The 27,992-nt window shown below is 34.5% G+C and overlaps 1 protein-coding gene across 3 annotated transcripts in view; it reads left to right on the forward strand.

Moving 5' to 3' along the window:
• LOC136041243 (short-chain dehydrogenase/reductase family 16C member 6-like) overlaps positions 1–20,966 on the forward strand; it is a 63,939-nt gene extending 42,973 nt beyond the window's left edge. For 2 of the 3 annotated variants that reach the window (XM_065725849.1, XM_065725848.1), the window contains exons 3-8: positions 2,936–3,046; positions 8,027–8,188; positions 12,743–12,825; positions 15,501–15,617; positions 18,618–18,732; positions 20,792–20,966. In XM_065725849.1, coding sequence (XP_065581921.1) covers positions 2,936–3,046; positions 8,027–8,188; positions 12,743–12,825; positions 15,501–15,617; positions 18,618–18,720 — 576 coding nt within the window. In that variant the 3' untranslated portion in view covers positions 18,721–18,732; positions 20,792–20,966. The remainder of the gene's footprint in view (positions 1–2,935; positions 3,047–8,026; positions 8,189–12,742; positions 12,826–15,500; positions 15,618–18,617; positions 18,733–20,791) is intronic. The other variant, XM_065725851.1, reaches the window with a different exon arrangement.
• The last annotated feature ends 7,026 nt before the right edge of the window (positions 20,967–27,992 follow it).

The following is a 27,992-nucleotide window of genomic DNA, read 5'->3' on the forward strand; positions in this document are numbered from 1 at the left end:
TCCTTTTTTTTAGAGTTTCGTTTACTATTGAGCCGGGTCACTCCTTACTACAGTTCGTTACCGCGAACTGTTTGATTTATCAGTGCTGTTCAGACCAATTTTTTGTTTTGCATTCTTTTTATACTTTTTTTAATTTTTCATTTGCTCTTTTTCTTTATCTCGGCTCTGATTCTTTTTATATGTTTCTAAGTTGACAAATATGAACTTAAAATAGTTTGTAAAAAAAAAAAAAAAAAAAAAACTACATCAGATAATTACAAAAGGTAAGAAAAGCCTTATTAAATAGTATATAACATAATCTAGCTAGGAAGTGCATCTTTGCACTGACAAAAAACTGCGTCCGGTGCTACCAATAACTTATCTTTAATATGTATTTGATAATTTAATTATGACACGGGCATATAGGAGTGAACCACAAAAAAATCAGCACAATGTGCCAATTTGAAAAATAATGCGCGACCGTCTCAAAAACGTGCCTAAATGGTCCAAAGGCGCCCCACCACATCTGGTAAATTCGTTGTAGGTAACTTCGAAGACCAAACTGCCTTTCCATGACGAGTGTATATGTGTTCAAACCTATACGAAACACTGTATATGTGTTCGAAATATCCAGCTAGATAATTTTATATTTGTTCAATGTCAATTAAAAGGTTTCATCCCTATTTCGAACTGTTTTACTTTCGTGGTAAATTCGTTGTAAATGGTAACTAAATCAAATAAGTCGAAATTATTGCAATTTCATTTGAGTTTGTCAAATGCAACAAAGCCCAGAAAAAGAGCCCATCAAATCCCACATCAGCGGCAGGGCAAGTAAAAAAACATCATATTGGAAGCTTTTGACGTGGCGGTACAAAAAAAACACAAAGCCCAGAAAAAATTAGTCAAAACTAGCCAAAAAAAAAATTCTAGTGATCATCAAAATTTAGAAATATTATAACATGAAAAAACTAACAACATATTATATTAAAAATTAGCATTATTAGATTGCTAAAAAATATATACTTTTTCAAAAATATACAAAACAGAATAATCAAAATAAGAAAAACATTAGAAATTAGTAAAGAATTTTGTTAGACCAAAAAATTGAAATCAAAACGCGACGAAAGCCAAGGAAAAATGCACAAGCTGAAACGTATCCTGAACCAACTCTTGGGAAAACTTAGAAATTCAATACAATCAATCACTCTTTTAGAGTCATATTGATTTCCATTTTGAATTCCTACTCTAACCGTTTCAAACTGAGAAGCCAAAGTAACAAAACAAATAAGAGCATTTAATCAACCTTTTTGCACAGTAAAACCGTGGCTTTAGGGACTTGTGCAAAAAGGGGCTGAGGGCCCACCCCTGGAAATCTTATAAATTCTTGAATTTTCATGCAATTTTTATTCAAACTATCATATATTCTTACCCCCTCACACCGAATTTCATTTATTACTGGGCCTCCTTGAAAAGAATAAAACTACGCACACGCCTGTATGGCTTCAAATAAAAATTGTTTAAGGTGTATTGAACCTATTACCATCAAACACAATCTGTTAATGCAAACCGATGTTAACAGGACTGAAGAGCAAGCTCGAACAATCTTATCAAACAGTTCGTGGTAACGAACTGTAGTAAGGAGTGACCCGGCTCAATAGTAACCAAAACTCTAAACAAACGGAATTTTGATACCAATAGCTACATCAAACGAATTGCATTTTAATTAAATATTGAGAATGACGTTCAGAAATTAAATATAAAAAAACAATTTTTTTTACTGAAAGTAAGGAGCGATATTAAAACTTAAAACGAACAGAAATTACTCTGTATATGAAAGGGGCTGCTTCCTCATCAATGCCCCGCTCTTTACTCTAAAGTTTTTTACTGTTTTAAAAGTAGAGTTGAGAGAAAGAGTCAAACTTTAGCGTAAAGAGAGGGGCGTTGATGAGGAAGCAGCCCCTTTCATATACAGAGTAATTTCTGTTCGTTTTAAGTTTTAACGTCGCTTCTTACTTTCAGTTAAAAAAAAAAAAAAACTTGTTTTATTTTATTTTATTTCTGTTTTAGAGTTGGGTAGGTTTTTAATACAATGCGTTCTGGGCGGGCTGCTTTCCATAATTCTTTGTTTTAATTAAATAAAAAAAAACTAATTTTTTTAGCTGAAAGTAAGGAGCAACATTAAAACTTAAAACGAACAGAAATTACTCCGTATATGAAATGGGTTGTCCCCTCCGCAATCCCTCCCTCTTTACGCTAAAGCTTTTAATTGTTTTAAAAAGTAGAATTGTGGCAAAGAGTCAAACTTCAGCGTAAAGAGCGAGGGATTGCGGAGGGGACAACCCATTTCATATACGGAGTAATTTCTGTTCGTCTAAGTTTTAATGTCGCTCCTTACTTTCAGCTAAAAAAATTAGTTTTTTTATTTAATTTCTGAACGTTTTTGAATTAATGCATGTTTGGTTTTGGCTCTCCGCACATAAATTATTAAAATGAAATTTGTATATTAATTCTTTTTTTGGCTAAATGGCTTTCTCTTAGTTTTGATCAGACGATTTTGAGAAATAAGGGGTGGAGAAGGAGGCCTAGTTGCCCTCCAATTTTTCGGTTACTTAAAAAGGCAACTAGAACTTTTAATTTTTAATGAACGTTTTTATTAGTAAAAAATACACGTAACTTAAGAATTAACTTACGTAACAAACTTTCATAACCTTATATTTTTATTATGTATACGAGGGGGTTTGTACCCTCGTTAATACCTCGCTCTTTACACTAAATCGTAAGTTTTGTCCCAATTCTTTAAGAATGACCCCTGAATCAGAAAGGCCGTAGAATAAATAGTTGAAATTACTAAAAATACTTTAGCATAAAGAGCAAGGTATTTATCTCCTCCTAAATACCTCGCTCTACTTTAGTCTTTAGTTGTGTTTTAGTCTTAATTCCTTTTATTTACTTGTAGGTGACTATTCTTGTAAACAATGCTGGTATCGTAACTGGGAAACCTCTTCTTGATTCTCCTGATAAACTTATTCAGAGAACATTTGATGTCAACGTTCTAGCCCATTTTTGGGTAAGTTTCTTTATGATACCTCTTGGTAAATATAACTGGCCGTATAGCGCGGATAAGGGTGGTCTGGGGGCTTAATATCAAGAGGGAAATTTAGACTAGACCAGGTTGTGTGACCGAGCTTTATATCCATTATGATCTCTGTATTTGTGGAAGAGAAGGAGGTAAATATTGCTGGCTGTAGTGCACGGATAAGAGTGGTCTGGGGCCTGAATATCACGAGGGAAGTGTTTGACTGGTACCAGGTAGTGTGACCCAGCTATAAATCTATTAGGATCTTCGTTTTTGTGAAGGTTGAGGTGAATATTGCTGGCTGGCCTTATGCAGGGATAAGGGTGGTTTGGGACCAGAGTATCAAGGTCAAAAGTTTGACTCGCACCAGGTAGTGTGACCGAGCTATTTATCTATTAGGATCTTTGTTTTAGTGGAAGAGGCCTTACCTTAGACCTTATATCCTCCTTTGCCTCCGGAGGCGCCCAGGGGATCAACGAAGAGACGCTAGTGGTCCCTCAAATGGGCTACTTCTAAAACATTTACCAAATGGGTTTGTATGGACATATTCGCGTTGAGAAGTTTCCTCTGGAATGTTCGGCGTAGTGTGTTCTTTGGTTTCCTCCTTTGCCGCGTTGCCGTTGGTTGCCATTGGAAGATGGACTTTGGTGTTCGGTCGTGTTTCATTCGTACTACATGTCCCAAGTATTTCCATCTTCGGGTCCTGATCATGTCGATGGCTAGAGGTTCCTCAGTAATTCGGTGTATTGTCTGGTTCGAGACGTGTTGTGTCCAGACTATGTTGAGGATTCTTCGCAAACAAGTTTTTTCAAAGGCATGGACTCTCTTCCCTTACTGCTGATTCAACTTCTGGCATTCACTCCCATACATCATAAGTGGGAGGACACTACCGTTGAAGACTCGAAGTTTTAGCCGGTTTGAGAACTTCTGTGAGAGCAAAATCTGTATAAGCCTGTTAAACGAGCTTCTGGCTGTTTGATACGAGAATGGATCCCTGTCTGTCTATTGCCCCTGTGTTCTTTGCCGTGCGTCCAAGATATTTAAACCGAACAACCTTTTCTAACTCTTCTTTGCCGCTCTTTATGTCTAGGAATATCCCGTGACAACCATACTTTTAGTTTTTGAAGCATTTATCTTGAGGCCAAACCATAGTGCATTTTCTTTCAGAACGTCCAAGAACTGTTGGAGTTTCTGCTTGTCTAATTCGAGGAGGCTAATATCGTCTACGAAGTCTATATCTGCAATCCTCTTTTCGCTTCTTATTTGAATTCCGTAATTTGTGCATCTGTGGAGGATGTAATTTATCACCAGTATCAAGAGAAAAGGGTACAAATCCTTGCTTTATTCCAGAGATGATCTTGAAATATCTCTATTGGCCTTCACTCATCTGTACACAACACTTCGTGCTTTCGTAGAGGGCCATAATTAGCCTTACAAGTTTGTCAGGGACATTGTAGTACTTGCGGATTTTCCAGAATGTGTCTTGATGGACAGAGTCGAATGCTTTCTCGAAGCCAAAGGAGTGGTTTTGGCGGAAACCGTGTTGTTCGTCTTTAAATGCCTGTCGGATCATACGGTGCAGAATTATGAAGGCAAGAAGCTTTCCTGGAATAGAGAGGAAACTGATTTCTCTCCTGTTGTCGCATAGCATGACATCATATTTTTTGAACGGTTTCACAAGGGTACTCCGTGTCCACTCTTTGGGGATAACCTTGGAAATCCATATCGTACTGAACAGCAGACTCCAGGTTGGCTCAGGATCTAGTCGACATTTTTAATATTTCAGCGAAAACTCTACCGATCTCTGGAGCTCTTCCGTTCTTCAGCTTCTTTGATGCTTAAAATATCTCAGTTTCTATAGGAGGATCGGTGTTGATTTCAAGAATAAACAAAGGAGTCTCCGATATATTGAGGGGATTTATCGGTTCTGGAGGGTTTTAGACACTTTCGAAAGGCCCAGACTTCGTTCCTCTCTTTCTCTTCTGTGACTTTTCTTCCGTTTTTGTCCTTGAGAGGACCATTAGTTTTTTTTGCCCCTTGTCGATCGTCTCGCTAGTAATCCTATAGACCGTCTTGGAATTTCCTTTTTTTGCTGCCTTCTAAACTTTCACTGCCTTGTTCTTATTCATATACGCCTGCAGCTTCATCACTGCATCGTTCTGGAACCCTGCTGAGATTTAATGTTTTTTAGAGTTTTTCTTTCATGGATCAAATTCCAAGTTTTATCAGAGATTCACCAGTCTTTGTGTCTCTTTTTATGTACAATTACATTCTTTACAACATCATTGAAAGTGCTGCTGGTGTCACTCCATATAGTGTGCACGTCTCCCTCTCCTTCTCCAAGATTTCTAAGAGCCTCAAACCTGTTGTGGAGACTCAAAAAGAACTTCCTCCTGACTTCTGGTTCAGCAGGCTTATCAGAGTCATATAGGAGTATCAAGGGATCTGTCTCCTTTTTTGGGATCTTTAGTTTCAGCACAATCTTAGCGATACAGAGACTGTGGTTTGAGCCAGGTCAGCTCCTCTGAGTGTCTTTAGGGCTTGGAGATTTGATCGCCATTTCCTTTTTATAAGAAACTGGTCGATCTGATTTCTTGTTTTGCCGTCAGGGGAGGTCCAAGCGCACATGTGGATATTCTTGTGACGGAGCTGTGTTCCACCAATTAGGAGATTATTTGTGGAAGCCACTTCCATAAGTACGGCTCCATTTTCATTTCGGTCGCCAAGACCGTGTGGACTAAGTTCTTCTGGGCAGTAGTCTCTATCGTTGCTTAGTTTTGCGTTGAAGTCTGTGGCAAATATAATCATGTCATGTATCCTTGGAAACTGAGTTAAGAGTGTCATAGAAACGCTCTTTAGCCACCTCTTCAGCATCATTCGTCGGTGCGTAACAGGCAACTACAGTCACTCTAATGTCGTTTTCTTAGAAACTCGCAAGCATTACTCTTTCATTGACAGGAGTTCAGCTGATAAGGGATTTCGCTGCCTATCGGGATATTAACATTGCTACTCCTGCTTCTCGTTTTCTATTCGGGTCCATTGTAGATTATTGTTTGGCCATTATCACGCGTTTCTTTGCCCGGTCCATCTCACTTCTGACAGTGCTACTATGTCAAGATTATAGGCAGCTACTTCTTGCAGGACCTTCTCGGTTTTGGTGATCTGTCACATTTTCCTTACGTTCCAAATACCAAATCTAAGAGGCCGTTTCGTGTCCATAATTCAGTCCGGGGGCGATTCCTTGTTGACGTTATCTGAGGGGGTTTATTCTTCGTCGATGTTGCAATTGCTGATTGGTTTTGAGAGGAGAGGGATGCAAATCCTGTGCCTAATCCTCCTCCTTCTTCCAGGCTTAGGACTGGCTGCACTTCTGTACAGGCGGAATTGTGGAGGAGAAGGAGGTAAATATTGCTGGCTGTATTGTGCGGACTAGAGTGATGTAGGGCCTGAATATCAAAAGTAAAATGTTTGACTGGCATCAGGTAGTGTGGCCCAGCTTTAAATCTATTAGGATCTTTGTTTTTGTGGAGGATGATGTAAATATTGCTGGCTGTAATATATGGATAAGAGTGATTTGGGACAAGAATATCAAGGGGAAACGTTTGACTGGTACCAGGTAGTTTGGCTCAGCTATAAATCCATCAGGATCTTTGTTATTGTGGAGAAGGAGGCTTATTTTGCTGATTCTAGTGCGTGGATAGGGGCAGTATGGGACCTGAATATCAAGGGCAAATTCTTGACCTGCACCAGCTAGTATAGCTCAGCTGTAAATCTGTTAGGATCTTCGTTTTTAGAGGAGAAGATGGTAAATTAATTCATCAAACAAAAGGTGCAATACCCACAACAGTGATCCGCATTTCTATTAATTAAACGTGCAAAATATCATAAGATCTATTTCCAAAAATGGCCGCCACAAGCCCAGGTGGGCCAGATTCATACTTCAAAGTCAAATTTAAAAATAAACACATTGGAAAAAAAAGCAAAACAAATATGTTAAGATCGATCAGAAAAATAGTCAGCATATCAGATAATATTAAAAACAATTTAAATTAGCGGAATTTATAAAAGAAATGTGTTTATGTGAATGTACTATACTATATACTATATAATATACAATACTATACTATACTATATACTATACTATACTGTATATATACTACTATACTGTATACTGTATACATACTACTATACTGTATACTGTATATATACTACTATACTGTATATATACTATGCTGTATATACTATACTATACTCTTATGAAAGCTGTTTTAACCTCGTAATTTAAAATGTGGATGCGATAATATGTACTGTTCAAATAATCTAGATGAGAAAACCCCTTAATTTACACAGATAAATAATTTCCTAGCTAGCTGGATAAATAATTTCCTAGCTAGCTGTTCTTTGAAGGGGGACATATATCAAAGGGGGAATTATATGTAAACCGGTGTCCTATAGAAATTCAGTCATCAATTGGAAGTTCATATCTGAACCATTCTTTAGCCTTGTGGTCATCACGTGTGTTTGAGTTTGAATTGACTACCAGCACGTAAACCAGACACTGAAATCACTGTTTCCAAAATAAAATGACTGAAAAATGGAATAGCAAAACAGAAAAAAGGTACAAATCATTTAAGATTGTTGCTAAAGTGATTTGTTGCCCTTTCGATGATTAGCAAATAGTATAAAACTTGCACCTTTCGGTTGTTTAATAGCTAAAGAAGATTGGTACAATAGATTACATTTTTGACCACCCCCCTCTCCTCCCCCTGTTCCTTGCCTTAAACCTTTCTCGTATATTTGATAAATTCTCGTATTCTCGAATTAGTCGATTACTGTGCCGATTAATATGCATCCAAATGCCCCCTCTCCTCCCCTTGTTTCATGCCTTAACTCCTTCTCGTAGGAATTTTTACTATCCTCTGTGTATGCATGTTTAATGAGTAGAGTCTTCTAATATTTGTATGTTTACAGACAGTGAAGGCCTTCTTGCCAGACATGCTAATAAACGACAAAGGACATATTGTCACCGTTGCAAGCCTTGCTGGGTTAAGCGGATGTAATAAATTAGTCGATTACTGTGCCTCCAAATTTGCTGCTGTCGGATTTGATGAGTCTCTAAGAATTGAACTAAAGGTATTTAATTTTCTTCGGAGCAATATGGAGACGCTTTTGCATAATTTTATCGTCAGAATCAAATTCCCAGGAAGATATTAAATATTTAATGTACCTGTAATAAGTCACGGTGCATAAAAATGATAATAATAAAATATTTAAAAGATGTTTAAGAACTGAGGTCCAGTATGGCACTGTGAAATTTATCTCTGCTGGTTCGAGGGAGGTCAAACCAGCTAAAGCAACCCGCAGGTCTCGGAGCTTGATTCCGGTGACGAGATTAAGCGAAAGTATCTCCATAATAATCTAAACCTGAAGACGAAGACGAATTTCTGATTTTAGCTAAAATCAGCGTTATGTAACTTATGGCACTAGTTAAACTTCGGTGTGAATGGGCCTTAGTCTAATGTTCTAATCTGACATTTTAAGCGCCGTACAAATGGCTACAAATTTGATTGTTCCTGCATTTACTTTTTTCGTAGTTTACGTGTAGCAATATTAATATTCATAAATATATTTCATAACTATCAAGTTAGAGATCTGTGAGTTTTTTTTTTGGGGGGGGGGGCGAAGTGCCCTGAAAAGTGCATTTTTAGGTCCGGACATTTAAATAATTCATGTGAGGTCCTTCGTATCTAGACAGAGGGTGGGGAGAGTTTAACCTCCCAACGTTTGGGTGGATTTTATCTGGACTGATTGTGTAATCTAGATACAGTGGGTGGATAGCTGTGAGGGAATGTGTCCTCGATGCTTGTCAAAAGGTTTTAAGGTCTTAACCATCATTTAAAGGCCGGTTCTTTTTTTCTCTGATTCAATTAATAATAGCAACGGTAACACGATAATGTAAAGAGCTAGAGGGACGTTGTGTTTTCTTCCAGCGTCTTGAAAACGTATATGTATAGATGATAGGCTGGCTTTTTCACAGAAAAGGTGGCGGATTTATTCCTAAAACATTCCTAAAACAAATTCCTAAAATATGGACACTCAATAAAAGCAATTTGCTAGGCCAAGCTATCAAGGAGTATCTTAAGTGAGCTAGTAATTCTACGAATGTTTCATTTCTAATTTTTAACATACTGGGAAAATATCTCAAACTTATAAGTCAGCCTTAAAAAATTTCAAAATTAGTATTAATCTAGACACGAGTCCTATTTTAAAAACTGACCTAAAATATGTTCGAATTAAAAAAACACGGCTATTTCCTTGTTGGAAAACGCGTCGTCTGACCATACGATAAGGGTGAGATTTTGTCAAGCAAAACGGCCAGGGACGTTACTTTGTTAATTCTAACTGATGAAAGGCAAATTCCTTGAATTCTTCCTAGGTTACAAAGGCTTTTCCGATTATGAATGAAAAAAAAAGAATGTCAAAATACATTTACAACGCAGAAACAAGAAGCTTTTGTTTATTTTAAGAACAATTTTTCACCCGAAAAACGATTTTTTTCAACGAAACAAAATCGACCCGAAATTTGGTCTCGCATCAAGGCATGGCTTCCATTTTTTTTTTTTTTTTTATCACGCAACGTGATATCCGGCTATCAAAGCGAAATTATTATTTTAAATTTTTTTAGCTTCTTGTTACTACTTTTGCATACAATTTTTCTAGCTGTTCCTCTTGTATTTAAGCAAAATAGAGAAATTTCTTGTTTATGCTAGTTTTGAGTGGGAATATTTTCTGTGTATTTATTAGTTTATGATAAGCAATGTTGAATTAAGTCTTTATCTTTTATTTGTTATCTATTGATAATCTTTTTATTGACGTAGAATTTGAGATCAAATATGGATTTCAGATAAAAAGCCACGGAAACTAGAATAAATCAAATCATTTGAGACTTGCGATAAAATTAAGCATATATTTACGTGAACAGTCGTTGGTGTAGACCTACTTTAACCGTGTGGCCAATATGTATATTATTTTGAAAATACTTTAGTTGAATTTTGTATATTTACAAAGTAAATACAATTTGTAATTTATATTTTAGAAAAATATCATTATAAAAATTTACATTACAATTTATAAAAATGTATGGTCTACTACTTCACTTTTGTTTTGTATATTTACAAAGTAAATACAACTTATAATTTATATTTTACAAAAAATGTTATTGTAAAAATTGCTTTACACTTTATAAAAATATATGGGCTAATATTTCACTTGTATTTTGTATATTTACAAAGAAAATATAATTTGTCATTTTTATTTTACAAAAATGTTGTTATAAAAATTTACGGTACAATTTATTAAAATGTATGGACTACTAATTCACTCGTATTTTGTATATTTACAAAATAAATAAAATTTATAATTTATGTTATTACAAAACTGTTATTGTAAAATTTGTTTTACAATTTTTAAAAATGTATGAACTAATAATTCACTTGTATTTTGTATGTTTACAAAGTAAATACAATTTAAAATTTACATTTCATATAAATGTTGTTATAAAAATTGCATTCCGATTATATAAAAATGTATGGACCAATAATAATAATTCGGGCACTTCGTATCGAAGGAAATGTTGTAGAAACTTGGAAAACTTCGAAACTTCAAATGTTGATAGAAATTTTGAAATTGCCATTTGTTGTCGTAGAAATTTCGAAAAAAGCTCATTCGAATATATATGGAAAGGGATAGTGCCCTTTTTATTAGTCAAAAGTGATCGGAGGACGAACCCCCCTCCCCCCCCCTTTCCACGCCTATCAGTTCCAAAAACACATTTAATCACAATTTTGAGATAACCATTTTGTTCAGCATAGTTAGAGGGTCTGGAAATTCTGTCTTTGACAACTCCCATATCTTTTCAAGAATGGAATATAATTTGCGCTTTACTGAAAAAAATGGCTGTGGATTTTCAGTTTAGTATACATATACTGATATTTATTCCTTAAAGTTTTAATAATTTGTAATTTATTAAAGTTTAAAAAATTAAAACTTTTTAACGTATTTTGTTGATTTAAATCATACAACAAATAACCGAGTCAAACTCAAAACGTGCAAAAATTAACATATGTAGGGCTGACAAGCCCCAGTCTCTTTCAAGACCAGAACATAATTTGTACTTTATTGAAAACAAAACATATTTAAAATGTTTTCACTTGTTTAAAATATATTTACTAGACATACGAAGGGGGGTCCTCCGCCTGGCACTCAAATTACAGCATGAGTGTCTGTTGCCTTTTTTAAGAATAGCAAGAGATTGGAGGGTAAACAGCCCTTTTCTCAAGCCCTTTCATTTTGCAAACGCATTCAGTCAAAATTTTGAGACTGCCATTATGATCAGCATAGTAGAACGGAACAGCAATTATGTTTTAGGGATATTAGGCATGTCAACCCTTCACAATCATGCAGTTGGCCCGATATGCTTTAAAACTAAATTTTTCTTTAACAATAAATAAAAAGACATTGTATTAAATGGTTGGCAATAAGACACCTCAGTAATATATCGAGAACGAATGGAGGTATTAAGTTGAAACTTTTGGGGATACTACTATCACTACTTTTGCACTTACAATTTAAATAAATAGAAAGATTTTAAGTTTTTCCATGTTGTGACAGAGTATAGATAGAATCTTTTAGGAATGATATTGAGTTTTGTTTTTTAGGTTAACTTCAGAAACTATAAAATTAAATCAATAATACTGTTTGTGTCAAAATTAAAAATTATTGAAAAAGTTTTCTACTTATGTTAATTTTTGCTCGTTTTGAGTTTGATTCGGCTATTTATTGTAATTTCTGTTCATTTTGAGTTTCATTTATTTATTGATATTGATTGGCGTTATTTTTACGTTTGGAAAATTATTGACTTTTTTTTGCTAATTATTTGCTTAATGAAGCTCTTTACTTTTCTTTGAAAAACTTGTCTTGTGAAAAAAAGTTTTTGGAATTAATATTTATAAAGAGAATAAAAAGGAATCGAGTCGTGTGTACACTTTGTCCCCATGTCAGTTCGAATGTTTTATGTATTGACCCATATTTCTAAATACATTTCTTAATGAAGTCCCTTTTTAATTAGTTCATGAAACCTATTGAAAATCTTTCTAATTCCCTATATTAACCAGAGCCATCTACTTGACTTAACTTGCTATTTGCAAGGCATAAAGGTAGCATTATAGGTTATTTACAGTGAAGTGCATAGCCTATTTAATGCTGGACGAGCTCCCAGAAGGAGGGGGGAGCCAGGGAATCTTCTAACCTTTGGAAAACAATAAATGAATATAAAGTGGAAATTTGTGTAACAATTTGAAAAAAATGCACCACTCATGGTAAAACGAAAAAGTTTTTCTACCAATATCTTCTCCCCCCCCCTCTGATAAGATTCTTCTGGGGGCCTTGGAAAACTATTGGCAAACAACATGATGAAGACAATGTAATTATTAGCCGCAATAAAACTCATGAGACTAATTTCCATAGTTCTTTTCTCTTCTATTTTGTAGTAAGCTTCTCTATTAGTAACTAACGTTTTTCATTTTAAATTATTTCATTTCATATTTCATTTTATTTTAGTTTTGTTTTTCTTTCTAGTTTTCTTTTTTAGGTTTTATATTTTTGTATGTACACTTTATATTCTTACAGGTAGCTGGGAAGAATAATATAAAAACTACAGTCGTATGTCCTTATTATGTGAAGACGCCTCTATTCGAAGGGGCTTCTTCCAAGTAAGTGTTTGCTCTACTCTTATTATGTTTCAAATTTAGAGTTGAATTACAAGATTCCTATAGAACAATGAATATGGCACCCCTTTAAGGTCAAAATTGGACAAAAAGGAGCCGAGATTACGCATAATATCACCGACGTTGTCAAAAATGTAATTGTCAGTGCGACAAAAAGAAAGTGACAAAATGGTTTTGTCACTTTTCTGTGGACCTGATATTCCACAGTTTGGAACCAAGAATGACACAAGATTATTTAAATGTGATCTGAATTTGAGGAATTGTGACCGAGAATTTTAAGAATCACCAAGACTGCACCAAGTGAAGCAAAAGGATTGAGACAAAACGAAGCTCAAAATAAAAAAAAACTTTTTTTTAAAAGAAAAGAAAAACTTTTTTGCATGCTGAGGGAGCGCAATGCGTGTCCGGGGGAAAATCATCCGATGCTTTCCGTGTTTTCCCCTCAGATATCTCCAGGCACCCATTTAGAGCTGGGTTGAGTCTTGATGAGCTTACAGAGTCACACTATTATTTCAAACCAAATAACCAGCGATACCAGGGGATTTCCCCTGCTGATAATTAAATCCTACACTTATAAAAAAGAAATTAACGCCCAGAATTACAAAATGTACAAGAATGCATGAGTTGTCACCACAAATACATAAAACGCGCCAAGACTGCACCTAGATTGAAATAACTCCTGAAGTCTCAATATTTTTATTTTGTATAATCACAATAATGTTTTATCCCTCTTCCTCTCCCGTAAAAACATATAATATTCTCTCCTACAGGGAACGTGAGCTGGGTTTAGACAGTCGCGAGACAGGTTTGTTTTACCCTACAGACGTTCAATGCCGTTGCTATAGTAATCTTGTGAAGTACGAGAGGAACTGCAGGTTTTATTGTTGCTTAGAAACAGTCTGCGTGACCTGTGTTTCAATTTTGAGCCCCCATCCCCTTTAAAATCTTTAAAACCTAGAGAAATCTGGGGAAGGTAAACAGGAAGGGTGTGCGAAAGCACAGGATGGCTGGCCCCCAACCCCCCATTGCACTTCCTGGCTGAAGGGCCAAGAAACGGAGAACAGCACCGCCGGTACGGACTGTAAAGTCTAATGACGTATCCTTTACCTTTACCTTTTATCCCCTTTAAAAAGAAGAAGGATAGTAAAGAAGAGTTTGAAACAATATTTATTTGGCACTAGCTTTTCAAACAAATTTCTTACAATTTTGAATTTCGAATTTTGTAATACAAGTTTGACATTGACGTCATTAAAGCCTGTCATTCATCAGTCTTAGCCTGTTATTGACAGGTATGACTATGGTGTAGTTTGACATAATAAAACTTAAGGCTAAGCTGATCGCAAAAAAATCAACGCCATCTAAGATTCTGTTTAAATTCATAACGATGTTCCAGTTTACCGTCATCATATGGGCCAGTACCTATTAGTTTGCAATTGCTCACAATGATTATCAGCTATGCAACTTCCAGGTATTATTCGCGAATATATATTATATATTAATTATTTAATTGTAATTGTATATTAATTATACGAAAGTGGGGAGAAAGAAACCCCTCCTTCATTCTTAGTCCAAAAACCTTTCCTCAAAATTGATAAATAGTTGGCTAAAAGCAGATCTTCATTTTATGAATATAGATAGGACAAGAAAGATAGTCTATCCCTAAGAAATTCCTCGCCAGCTTAAAAGAAAATTTCAAAAGCTTTTATTTCTCTCAATTTATTTAGTTTTTCGCTTCTATTAAATTTTTCAGGCCCTAAAAAAGGTTCTATAATTAGTCTAGGATATGATAGGAACTGAATCTTTAGATGTTAAATGATCATATACGTCTGGTATTTTCATGGTTTAGCTAGGTTTTTCATGGTTTTAGAGGGGATGTTGATCAAAACGGTGATTGAGTTTTGCTTTGAGGGGTTTTTCTTCAGTTTCAGCGGTTTTCACTATTCATGCGATTTTTTTAGAAAAAAAAAACAGAAAAAAGATATAACGATTAATTAAATTTTCGGTTGCAGTCGAATATTTTTCTTATACGATAAATAACGTTTATAAGGATAGCTAGAGTAAAATCTTGGAGGGGGGGAAGCTATGTCACAAGGGCTCCAATAATTGACCAAATTAACATCCGCTCCTGACGCTAGATTATTGATTTTCTTGTAAAATAAGTCCCGTACTTCATAATTGCTGAACTGTTTATTAAAATTGTATGTGTTCCTCTACTAAATTTATTTCTACATCCCCAACTACACCTAATTGTTTTGCCTAATCACATAGGGACTCACCATAGGGACCCTATTTTCACAAACTTACGTAAACCTGTTGCTACACTTCAGCGTCAGTATACCTACATAGACTTGTACATGAACTTTCCTAGAAAAGGACAAAGACAATAGACCATCTGCTGATAAAAGGCAGAGCTCCAGTACGATCAAACAGCACCATCTATAGCTACGGCTAACTTCTAAAAATTGTAATCTACTTGTTGTATCGAGACCTACAGAAATGAATTTTCTCAATTGACATCCCTGCCCCAGACCTTCAGTAAAAGGGGTAGGCTACAGTGTTTTGTTAAACAGTAAACAAGGTTAGGATTCAAATGTTTAAATTTTAAAGTTACATTGTTGCTATTAACTTAAAAATCATATAATTTCCATGCCTTTCTTTAGAATTCTACCGATATTAGAACCAGAGCAGGTCGCTGCCGAGACTATCAACGGTATTTTAACTAACAAAGAGATGGTCATCATTCCCGGATCATGCGCAGTACTAGCTGCCTTAAAAACGTAAGTGATATATTTACTACTATTTCTCATTTGTGTGATTTATTTGTAATGTATTTGCTACTACCTATTTCAGGTATACTTGAAAACTTTGAGACTGCAAATAAGTTCCGAAACCGTGAAAAACTGTATCCCAGTCTGTAAAAACTGTTGCTTGGCCTGGAAAGGAGTTACTATCGGAAAGTGGTGTGAAATGGGAGTTTTGGGTTTTTTCCTCCTCATAGAAGTCAAGATTTGCGAAAAGTGCTTAGTTCTTCAGTATTCAAATTAATATAATACTTGCCTGACAAAAATCCCGCTTTCAAGCCCAGGCTTATACGCAGACATTTTTCGAGGGGGGGGGAGATAAATTTTACTGAATTTTTGGGTGATTCTTAACCAAATTATCAATTTTTTTAATATCAATTTTAAAATTTATTTTATATCCCTTTTAATTTCTAATATTGCTTTCTACTTTCAGTTGATAAAGCTTATTGTTTTAATTGGTTCCAGCTCGTTTTTCAAATAATGTCGGGAAATCCAGCTCCTTTCGATGGATTATTCCCTCTCCCCACAGAAAATTCCTCAGAGTAAAGTTCTCCCATGTAAAATACCACCCCCTGTTTTGGAAAATCCCTCCGGACAATTCCATCTTCGATGAACATCTTCCGGGAAAATTTCTCGCGGACGATTTCACTTGAAAAGTTCTCCTTTGCATACTTTCATTTGAAAAGGACTTTAAATTCCTAACCGTTTTTCAAACCTTGTCGGAAAATCCACCTTCTGTGGAAAATTTTTTCCGGAAATCTCCACCCCCCGTGAAAAGTTGCATCCGCGGAAAATTGCCACATGGAGAATTTCTCCTGTGAACCCACCCCCCTCCATGGGAAAAATTTTCCAAACACCTTTTACTCTGCTGAAAATTCTGCCAGAGTATTTTCACATGTTAAATTTAGTCGGCAAAGATGCTTACACAAATAGAAAAATTTCGTGTAGGAATCATGGTTAAGTTCATCCAGTGTAAAATTTCCCCTGAAAAGCTTACCCCTGGAAAATTCCCTCCCCCATGGAAAATCCTCACCCTCGAAAATCTTCTCACCCTAAAAAGAAATGTCGATAAAGTTCCCAATAGCAAATACTATACCTGAACAACGGGTAAATCTCGTAACTTACAGCCGTTTCCCCAGGGGTTTTGGGGAGTCACTTTATCCCCAAATATAAGTTATTGGACCTTTCAACTATGCTGAACAATCATAATTTTGTTGGAGGGGGGCTAGCTGTCCTCCAATCTTTTTGGCCACTTAAGAAGAGCACTTGCTTTAATTTTCGATCAAACGAGACCTCTCAATGCCTTAATATCTCCTCCATACCTTGCTCTTTACGCCAAAGTTCAACTGTTGGTCCCATTTTTTTCAGAACGACACCTGAAACACAAGGGCCGTCTAATTAGAATTGAAATATTTTTAATACTGCTAAAAACTTTAGCATGAAGAGCAAGGTGTTGCTGAGGGGAGCAACCCCTTCATATACGGAAAAATTTCTGGTCGTTCTGAGTTTTAATATTGCTCTTTACTTCCAGTCGAAAAAACTTGTTTTGTAATTCAAAACATAAAAAATATTGAAAAACTTTTGTCCGAAAAAATGTCTAAAGTTGTTTGCCGAAAGGGAGCAACAGCTTTATGTTTCTTACATCGTGGAAAACTAAATAATATTTCCTCCAAAAGGCCTTGTAAGACTTTTTACATTACTTTTGTCTCCCCAGTGAGGTTTTCGCTTTCCCCTAATGAATCTCGGACAAATCTTCTGGGAAATGGATTGTCTTCTTACTGATGTCTCTTCTTACTGATGCAATTGGAGCATTTATCAGCACTTGTACAAACTAATTAATTGGATCTTATGTAGTTACATTTGGAAAATGAGACTTTAGAGGAAAAGGTATATAATTAAAAAAAAAGAGCAGATCAAACTTTACCTTATATTTGGGATTTTTTATACCCGAGCCGCATTATAGTAACATTGTAATCTGGTACTTGTAACAGATTGGCAGTTATGATGCCAGTGATTATTGTATTTTGAAAGAGTATTGAATGGGAAATGATATGGTTTATTTCTTTCTTTTTTATCTGGTTTCTGTCCTACAAGCAATTATTGCTGCCAGCATTATAAAATCAAAATTACATGTGATTGCGGTACTGATAATATATCCGATTTTAAATTTTTTGAGTTAAGCAGTGTTCAACTTTCAAGCGTAAATTTATGTTTGACCAATCAGAGTAAAGATCAATATGTTGACCAGTCAGAGTGACCAATCAGAGTGAAGGCTTTTTTTTAAATAAGAAAAGATGAAAAATATGTATGTTATTTTTGGCAGAAGATACAAAGGCTATGATGATGCTTCGGAATGTTTTATTGTTGATTTAGGCTTTCTAAGTCCATTTCTTGCCAGGTCAATTTTTAGCTTCTGTTGTGCAGTTGCGACGTTAACGTAGACAATTTCTATGATAATATAAATATATGTATTTTATATCTATTTATCTATATTTATCGAATTATTGATCGTCTATTTATAATATAAATAGATAATTTTTAAACCTCTCTGCCTTTTTATGTATGAGTTGTAGAAAAAAATATAAAAAAAAGTTAAAATTTTTAACAGAAAAGTGAAAAATCAACCAAGTTCACCTAAGATTCAGTTCAACGAAGTCCAACTAATCGGTGAAGATAGTTGAATCTCACAAAAAAAAAGACCTAGAAACCCATTTTGAGATTTTAGGAAGTGGAACGTCTTAATACTATTATTTTGAAATCATATTTATGTTTCGCTATCCTCCTGCAGTTCCATTTCGTCACTATAATGAACCCATTCTAATACAGGAATTGGATATAAAATTAAAAAAAATTGCAAGTTGTATTAAAGCATTATAAGAATTTTTTTTTTGCAAGTAGGCAAATTACAAAATTTGCCTTTCGCTTCAAAAAATTCATATATACATACAAACTAATAATGATAAGTTATTTATACAGAATGCTGAATTGGAAAGCTGTGTACGCAGTTCTTCATGTAACAGGTATAACTGCCTCCATGGATGAGTTCCGTGGACGAAAAGTACCCTTAAAGGGTGACTAGGGCAACCCAAAGGTACGAAAAGGGACTATGTTTCCCCAAGGGTCCTTGTGTGTTGCTTTTTGGGGCTTATAGTGCAAGTATACTTTACTTATGCATGACAAGCATGTCTCGTGTGTGATATTCCTTTATTGGGTAGTTTTCCATTTTGTGTATTTTATTATCATTTATTTCTTTCAATCTTAAGGAAACATAACTCACCTTTTGGAATATTTTTAGATCTTCACATTTCTTTCAAATTTTGTATTCCAATTTTTTAAATTTTTTAATAGTTTTTCGTTGTCTTTTTCCATTGCAGAAAAACATAGAGAAACAAATCACTAAAATGGAGATACATTAGTGTTGGCAACCCTGAGCATGACACTGCTGCACAGAAGGGTTTCTAATCCTAGTCAAATATCCCTCAAAAGGAAAATCTCGCTACCCTCTTGAAATATCTCATATCTGCATAAATTAAGACAATTTGACTTACCTCTTAAAGATATTTTTTCAATCTTTACATTTCTCTCAAATATTTGTATTTCTTTCATTCATATATTTTCGATTCTTATTATTTTTTATTATTTTTTTGATGTTTTTTTCCCCCTGCAGGAAAAAAAAACAAACAGAAAAACAAATCACTTAAAATGGTGGTAAAGTACTATTGGCGATCCTAATTATGGCACTTGTCTACAAAGTAGGGCTACTTATCAGCCAATACGAAAATCTCCTTACCCTCTGAAAATACCTCGTGTCTGCATGAATAAGAAAAAATAACTTACCTCCTAGAATTATTTTCAATATTTACATTTCTTTCAAATATTTGTAGTAAATTGCTATTGTCAACCCTCATTATGACACTTGTCTGCCAATTACGGTTACTTATCAGCAATCAAGAGAAAAAACTCATGTTCTGAAAGATGCAATCCCAATTATTTTTATTTCTTAAAATCTTTATTCCGTTTTTTTTTTTGTTTATTTTTGTTTATCGTTCCTTCACATGAATTGTATTGCCTAAACCTAAATTATCCGTACACAATACCTTGTACTGAAGTAATTTGTAGGTCTTTCTATGTCGCTATCCCTTTTTGGTTGGTAAAGTGTCCATATCTCTTTTTTTTTTTTAATGTTCCCGGAGAAATTGTTAAAAGTCATGGTAGTCTACATTGTAAGTGATGATTGTTTTCTGTCTCGTGTTACCATGTCCATGAAGAACACGCCTAATTTTTTTTATTGTTAATTTCTAAGAATAAGTACTACAATTTCTAACGTAAAGAGTTATGGTGAAGCTCCTGTTTCCAAAAATGACAGGTTCTTGGTAAATATCCTTTAATATGAACCCTAGGACCAAATGACTGATTGGACCTTAATATCCAAAGGACCCTAGGAAACAAAAGAATGACATAAAGAGCCACATTACATTTATAACAGATTAGGGTTCTCTTAAAGATTAGGGTCAGCTTGACTTTTGGCCTTGATGCCTGGATTATACCGTCTAGGACTTGAGGTTCGACTCAAAAACAAAATTAAACAAATAGAAACGGAGAATGAGCTTTTTTAAGGCCAACGAAGATACTGGACGAATAAAATAAATGTTTCGGTCTCCCGTCTTCAGCGCTATAAGGGAAGCTTGAAACAATATACATTTTTTTCAGTATTGTCCGTCCGTTTTCTTCTAGTATGTTAAATCCTTGCTGTCCATTATTTGTGTTGGCCTTAAAAGGGCCCATCTTCGATCTTTGTTTCTCTAGTTTTGTTGTACAGGCCAATGTGGTTTGAAAAACTATTGAAGTCCATTTCTGATTCTACGTGGCCGAGTCAGTTCTTCGGAAGCAATGGGCTAGAACCTTGAAAACGGAAGGACCTTGATGCCTGAGGCTTCTTACTCTTAAACACAAAAGATCCGTCGTATATTCGGCACACGGTGTGTCTAACCGAATCCATCGATAGGTTTGATGTTTAAATTTTTCAAATGTCTTTAACTCTCATTACAATATTTAAAATAAGGGAACTCAAAAAAGTTCTAATCAAAACTCACTTTCTAGTGACGCATGTAACACAGGCTCTAGTTGTAATATAACATCTTTCTTTTCAGGATCATTCCCTTCAAGGCTTTCATGAAATTGTTTGAAGGGCTTGGAGGAGCTGTTCTTTTGGAAGATTTTGAAGGGTATACCAAAAAACGAAGTTAGCCATTTTATATTTCTATGTGATCTCTTGGAATAGATTATTTAGTTACCTTATTAAATATATATGGTTTTACTTCGTAACTACTTTCTGTGTGAACTGTTTGAAAGGGTCTTTCAGATAGTGCTTTCTAACGGACTATCACTTCCGTAAAAAAAGCAAAGCTGACCAACAGGGGTGGCTAAAAGGGGATGAGGGGGAGGTGATTTACCCCCTGGTTTTTGCGAAGTCGTATGAGTCGTTTATTTTGACGTTATTGAGGTCCCAGGTGCTCAATTCTCATTTCCTTCTCGTGAAAAAACTTTTGCATTTTCAAACTTATCGGTAAAGAAATGGCTCATTTTGACTCAGCTTCAGTCGTAGATACCAAAAACCGATTTTGCATGTAAATAGAACAGAGTCGCTTTATTTCATCGTTTAATTTCATTTTTAAATAGAGTCGTTCATATTAAACCCAGTTTAAAGGGACTTCACTGGTAGCACATGAAAAAATGCTTATGTTCGCGTATGATTTGTTTATGTCCGGTCGTTCAGATCTAGCCAATACTTTGTGTGAAATCATTAAGTCGGATTTTATGGCCTTACCCAGTTCCGAGGTGCTCAATTCAGTCAGAGAGACAGTCTACGTTGTATTTTCCTTCCCCTGAAAGGACTTCGGGATTTTCAGACTTTTAGGCAGAGAAATGGTTAATTCTAGCACTGCGTAGCTTCATTTGTAGATATAAAAAACCGAATTTGTGTGTAAATAGAATAGAGTCGTTTTATTTTATCGTATAATTCTTATTTGTGATAATTTTGGATTTAAACAGGCTCATTTAAATTGAGCCAGGTTTAAAGGGACTGGACTGATAGCCTAGAAACTCGTCTTCAAAATCTGTTTGTGCTCGCATATAATGTATTTCTGTTGGATGGTTCAGTAGTTTGGGAAAGTTCAACTGAAGCCTGACAAGGTAATATGAACAAGCTAAAAGTAAGAGACAAGGTTTCGTGCATGGAGTGTCGGTTAAACTTTGACTATGAGTGGAAAAGAAGTCAAGACATTTCTAAATGCAGTGGAAAAATAATAAGAATTTAAAGAAAAGGAGCCCCACAAGACCCTTTGAAGGCAAGTGTATACAGGACAGTGAACAAAAAATCGATTACATTACGAGGTTGAACAGATGTAGCGCTTGAAAGGACAAGCAAGATTTGGCTAAATTGCTATTGGCAACCCTGCTTATGACACTTGTCTGCCAATTACGGTTACTTATCAGCCAATCCGCCAAAGCGAAATCCTCATTACCCTATTAACATATCTCATGACTTCATAAATCAAGAGGAAATAAAACATCTCCTAAAAGACGTGATTTCAATCCTTTTATTTTTTAAAATCTTTATTCCGTTTTTTATTTATTTTTTATCTTTTCTTCACATGAATTGTATTGTCTAAACGTAAACTATCCATGCATAATACCCTCCACTGAAGTAATTTGTAGGTCTTTCTATGGTCACGGTATACTTTACGTCAGTTTTTGAGCCCAAAATTCTGTACCCAGAATTTTTTCCCCAGGAAAAGATTGTTATTGAAGACGCTGGGATAGGTAATTCAAATTTGCCTAAGAAGAAAGTAATAAGGAATATTAAAAATTATAAAGAACAGTAATTAGAAAAGAAATTATTCCAAATTCGTACCTCCGGCTCTTTACGATAATTTTGATGCTACGCAATCGATCGAGACAAAATGATGAGTAGGAGTAAAATTTAGGGCAAGAGGTTTCCGATCAAAGACCCAACAAGGTATTTTTCACATGTGTTACCAAGATGGAATACATTATATCGTTATTTTCTGGTTCCAATGACAATGTCAAAACTGTAAAAAAAAAAAAAAATTACGTTGAATGCAAGAGCTATCATAGTGAAAATACAATCTATGTCATCTCCTTTTTTTGAGCTATATAAAGAGTTAAAAATAGACTGCACTGAAGAACTTCTTAATATTTCAACAATTAGTGGAGTTCTTTTTGAAAGTCATAGTGAAGATTTTGAATTTACAGTTCACAAAGGGCAAGGAATAAGGAAGCCAATCTTTAGCGAAAACCTTAGGGTGTACTTTATTTCTTGTGGTCCTAATCAACCAAAAACTGAATGTATCCCCAGTTGATCCTTTAACATAAAAAATGAAACAGGTGTTCTTATCCAAGATGGTATGAGGATTACCAATCCTTTGAATACAATATCGAGAAAGATGCTGACTTTTGCTTTGTGTGGTTCCTTTTTTCTACTGGTCCCAGACGCGAACAATACGAAAAAGGTTGGATGGAAGACAGTCTGCGCCAATATCACAAAATGAATACCAAAGAAATGGCGAAAAAAAGGAAACTGGCAAGTCAATTTCCCTCAAAGTCACACAAAGTAGCTTCGTCCAATTTTTGTGACTTCGCCAATAATAGCAGTCGTGTGGATTTCCTACTTGTTAAAAGCATTCAAACCAAGGTTTTGTAAAAAGCAAAAGGTAAAGAGACAAACAGAAAAATTGTTAATTTTTTGACGTGGCAAGGACCCTAGAGAGACAGGCATTAAGAACTGAATTCATAACTGATTCAGAGAACTGAAGATTAAAACGGCAGCTTTGTTCAAATCGTCCGACTTCAGCGAATTACAGCTCTTGATATCCAGTATAGACCATACAAATGAGCCTAAGAATTTATTGACTTTCTTTCAGCAGAAGTCAGGGAGATGATCTGTGACGAATTCTTGGATTCAGAATTTTATTCTGTGATGAGGAATACGATATCTGATGCTTCAGCATCTGATAAACTTGTGGTCGTTATCCATAATATCAGTTCGAAGAGACACCTAGGATGAGACTATTAGATGTTAACGATGATAATGACAAAACCGGCCCACAGACCAAACATTGCTATAGAAAATAGTTGCAATTCATCTCTTTTGATAGTCAAGCTTTTCAACATTCTTGACGACATATACGTGTTTTTATTTTCATCTACAAAGCATCTACTGAAAACAGCCTTAACCTCCTAAATCTATCACAAACTCGGTGAACTGCAATGGCTGAAACCATACAAGCAGTAGTTACTTTGTTTGAAGTAATGGTTTCAGCCATTTACGAAACAAAACAGATAAAGAACATCGATTCGAAGATGAAGGCACAAGCTAGTGGCCTTCTGAAAAGGATTCTAAACTTCAAATTTATCACTTGGCTCGTGTTTATGAACAAATAAAAATGATCATGTATAAGATCAGAATAGCAACAGAAAACCTTGAGAAAGAAGAGATCGACATCATCAACGCAATCGATCTGCTTGAAGCTATGAAGAAATTTTATGAATATCGGAGGTTGAAATGAGCGATTTTATCAACAGTGCAAAAGTATTTGCCAGAATGAGAAAAGTCGATCCAGAGATAGATTTCGTCAGGCGTCATTGTCGGCGACTTGGACCATCTCGTTTCGACAATCGAACACATACATATTTCATATACATATATATATATATATATATATATATATATATATATATATATATATATATATATATATATATATATATATATATATATACAAGCTGTAGGGGTGGCGCTTCGCGCCACCCCAACACCTAGTTGGTGGGGGTACTTCGCGCCCCCCAAGCCCCCCGCGCGCGTAAGTCGTTACGCGCCATATTAGTTACGTGCCATTGTAGTTGTGTCCCTGTGTCCCACCTATGCGCCCCATAAAAATTATATTCCCTGTGTCCCAGTCGTCATTTGTGTCCCGGTGTCCCAGTCTGTAATTTCTCTTTGAGTGTCCCGGTCCTCATTTATATTTTCTGTGTCCCGGTGTCCCGGTCGTCATTTGTATCCTGGTGTCCCGGTCTGTATATACATTCGTTTTTGAATTGGTATATGATGAAATAAATTTTTGTTTTTTTCCTTTTTATTCTTTTTAGTTTTTTTTGGTTTTTACCTTTTTTTTAGTATTTTTAGTTTTTTTCTTTTTTCTTTTTAGTTCTCGGACCTAGAACCTGGAACATAACGCTTTACCAACTCAGCTACTTCGGCTTGAATACATTTACCTTTTTTATTTTTTTTTTATTTTTTTATTTTTTTTTAGTTTTCTTTTTCTCCTTTATTTTTCAGTTTCTTTCCTTTTTTTCTTTTTTTTTTCTTTTTCAGTTTTTAGTTTTTTAGTTTTTATTAGTTTTTATTTGTTTTTTTCCTTTTTAGTTTTTTTTTAGTTTTTACATTTTTTTAGTTTTTAGTTTTTTACCTTTTTTTAGTTTTTTTTAGTTTTTTAGTTTCTTAATTTTTGTAGTTTTTTTTTAATATTTTCTTTTTAGTTTTTTTTGTAGTTTTTAACCTTTTTTAGTTTTTTTTAGTATTAATGCTAAAGCCAAGGTTCGAACCTGGAACCTCTCGGACCTAGAACCTGGAACATAACGCTTTACCAACTCAGCTACTTCGGCTTGAATACATTCGTTTTCGAATTGGTATATCTATCTATCTATATATATAAAAATAAGTTGTCTGTGTGTGTGTGTCGAGTGACGTCATGTTTGTGTGTCGACTGACGTCATGTTTGTCGACTGACGTCATTTTAAGGATTGAGCTGTATGCGTCATGAAGTTGTTTGTCGACTGACGTCATGTTTGTCAACTGATGAAATTACATACCGGGACAGCGGGACACAAATGACGACCGGGACACAGGGAATATAAATGACGACCGGGAACCTCAAAGAGAAATTACGGACTGGGACACCCAGACACAAATCACGACCGGGACACAGGGAATATAAATGACGACCGGGACACAGGGACACAACTACAACGGGACGCCGGGGGCACAGGCGGGATATATAAATGACGACCGGGACACAGAAATTGTTCGAATAGAAATTACAGATTGGGACACCGGGACACAAATGACGACCGGGACACAGGGAATATAAATGACGACCGGGACACAGGGAGACATCATTAGAATAATGAGGTATAGATCTGAATACGGATTGTTTTTCCCATGGACAATTATATGTTGCATGTTCAAGAGTCAGTAAACCTGACAATCTATTTATATGCATAGACAATGGGACAGGAAGAATGTTGTATATTCGCATGTTTTACGTAGTTAAAAACATATATATATATATATATATATATATATATATATATATATATATATATATATATATATATATATATATATATATATATATATATATATATATATATATATATATATATATATATATATATATATATATATATATATATATATATATATATATATATATATATATATATATATATAAATCTATCTCTATTCACAGGTGGGACACAGGGACACAACTACAATGGCGCGTAACTAATATGGCGCGTAAGGACTTACGCGCGCGGGGGACTTGGGGGCGCGAAGCGCCCCACCAACTAGGTTTTGGGGTGGCACGAAGCGCCATCCCAACAGCTAGTGATGAAATAATCCAGAGGATATATATATATATATATATATATATATATATATATATATATATATATATATCTATATATATAAAAATAAGTTGTCTGTCCGTTACGCCAGATTATATCTTCTATATATATAAAAGAAAACAAACTAGAATGTAAAAACTGGAAATTGCATAAATATTTCGAAATATTTTAAGACAATAGATTAAAGTAATTCGAAAAAAGAAAAATGGTAAAAAACTAAAAAAACTAAAAAGAAAAAACTAAAAAAAATTAAAAATTAAAAAAAATTAAAAAAAGAAAAAACCTAAAAACGTAAAAAAATAAAAAAGATAAAAAACTGAAAAAAACTAAAAAAAGCTAAAAAACTAAAAAGAGAAAAAACTAAAAAAAAACTAGGCATTGCGCAAATATTTCAATTAAAAAGAGAAAAAACTAAAAAAAACTAGGCATTGCGCAAATATTTCAATATATTTTGACAATAGATTAAAGTAATTCGAAAACCTTAAAACAGATACCCCAAATTTTGAGGTTTAATATAAATTGTTGGAGCTTTAGCATGCTTGGCACGTAAAGATTTTTCCAAGTGTCAATGTTAGAATGAACATTGACAAATTGAAGAAAACAAATCAAGAAAAAGAAGAAACTAAAAAAAAGAAAAAGGCTAAAAAAGAAAAAAAAACTAAAGAAGAAACTGTATCTATATATAAAAAAATCTATATATATAAAAATAAGTTGTCTGTCTTTTATGTCTGTTACACTATGTCTGTTACGCCAGATTATATCTTATCTATATATAAAAATAAGTTGTATGTATTTTTGTATTGAGGGTTTACATATGACGTCTGAAAAATAAAGAAGAAAAAGAAAACTGAAAAAAGAAAAATGGTAAAAAAAATAAAAAAAAAACTAAAACGAAAAAACTAAAAAAAACTAAAAAATAAAAAAAATTAAAAAAAAGCTTAAAAGGAAAAAATGTAAAAAAAATAAAAAAATCAAAAGGTAAAAAACTAAAAAGAAAAAAAACTAAAAAAAGCTAAACAACTAAAAAAGAAAAAACTAAAAAAAACTGGGAATTGCACAAATATTTCAATATATTTTGACAAAAGATTAAGGTAATTCAAAAACCTTAAAACAGATACCCGAAATTTTGAGGTTTATTATAAATTGTTGGAGCTTTAGCTTGCTTGGCACGTAAAGATTTTCCCAAGCGTCAATGTTAGAATGAACATTGACAAATTGAAGAAAACAAATCAATAAAAAGAAGAAACTTAAAAAAGAAAAACTAAAAAAGAAAAAAACAAAGAAAAGAAAAAACTAAATAAAAAAAAACTGAAATGAAACTGTATCTATATATCTATATAAATGACGACCGGGACACTCAAATAGAAATTACAGACTGGGATACCGGGACACAAATGACGACCGGGACATAGGGAATATAAATGACGACCTGGACACAGGGACACAACTACAACGGGGACGCCGGGGGCACAGGGGGATATACAAATGACGACGGGGACAGAGGGAATGTTCGATTAGCAATCACCATCAACAAAGCTCAAGGGCAATCGTTAGAAAAATGCGGTATAGATATGAATACGGATTGTTTTCCCATGGACAATTATTATGTTGCATGTTCAAGAGTTGGTAAACCTGACAATCTAT

This window comes from Artemia franciscana, unplaced genomic scaffold (assembly GCF_032884065.1).
Source record: "Artemia franciscana unplaced genomic scaffold, ASM3288406v1 PGA_scaffold_1180, whole genome shotgun sequence".
Taxonomy (NCBI): Eukaryota; Metazoa; Arthropoda; class Branchiopoda; order Anostraca; family Artemiidae; genus Artemia; species Artemia franciscana.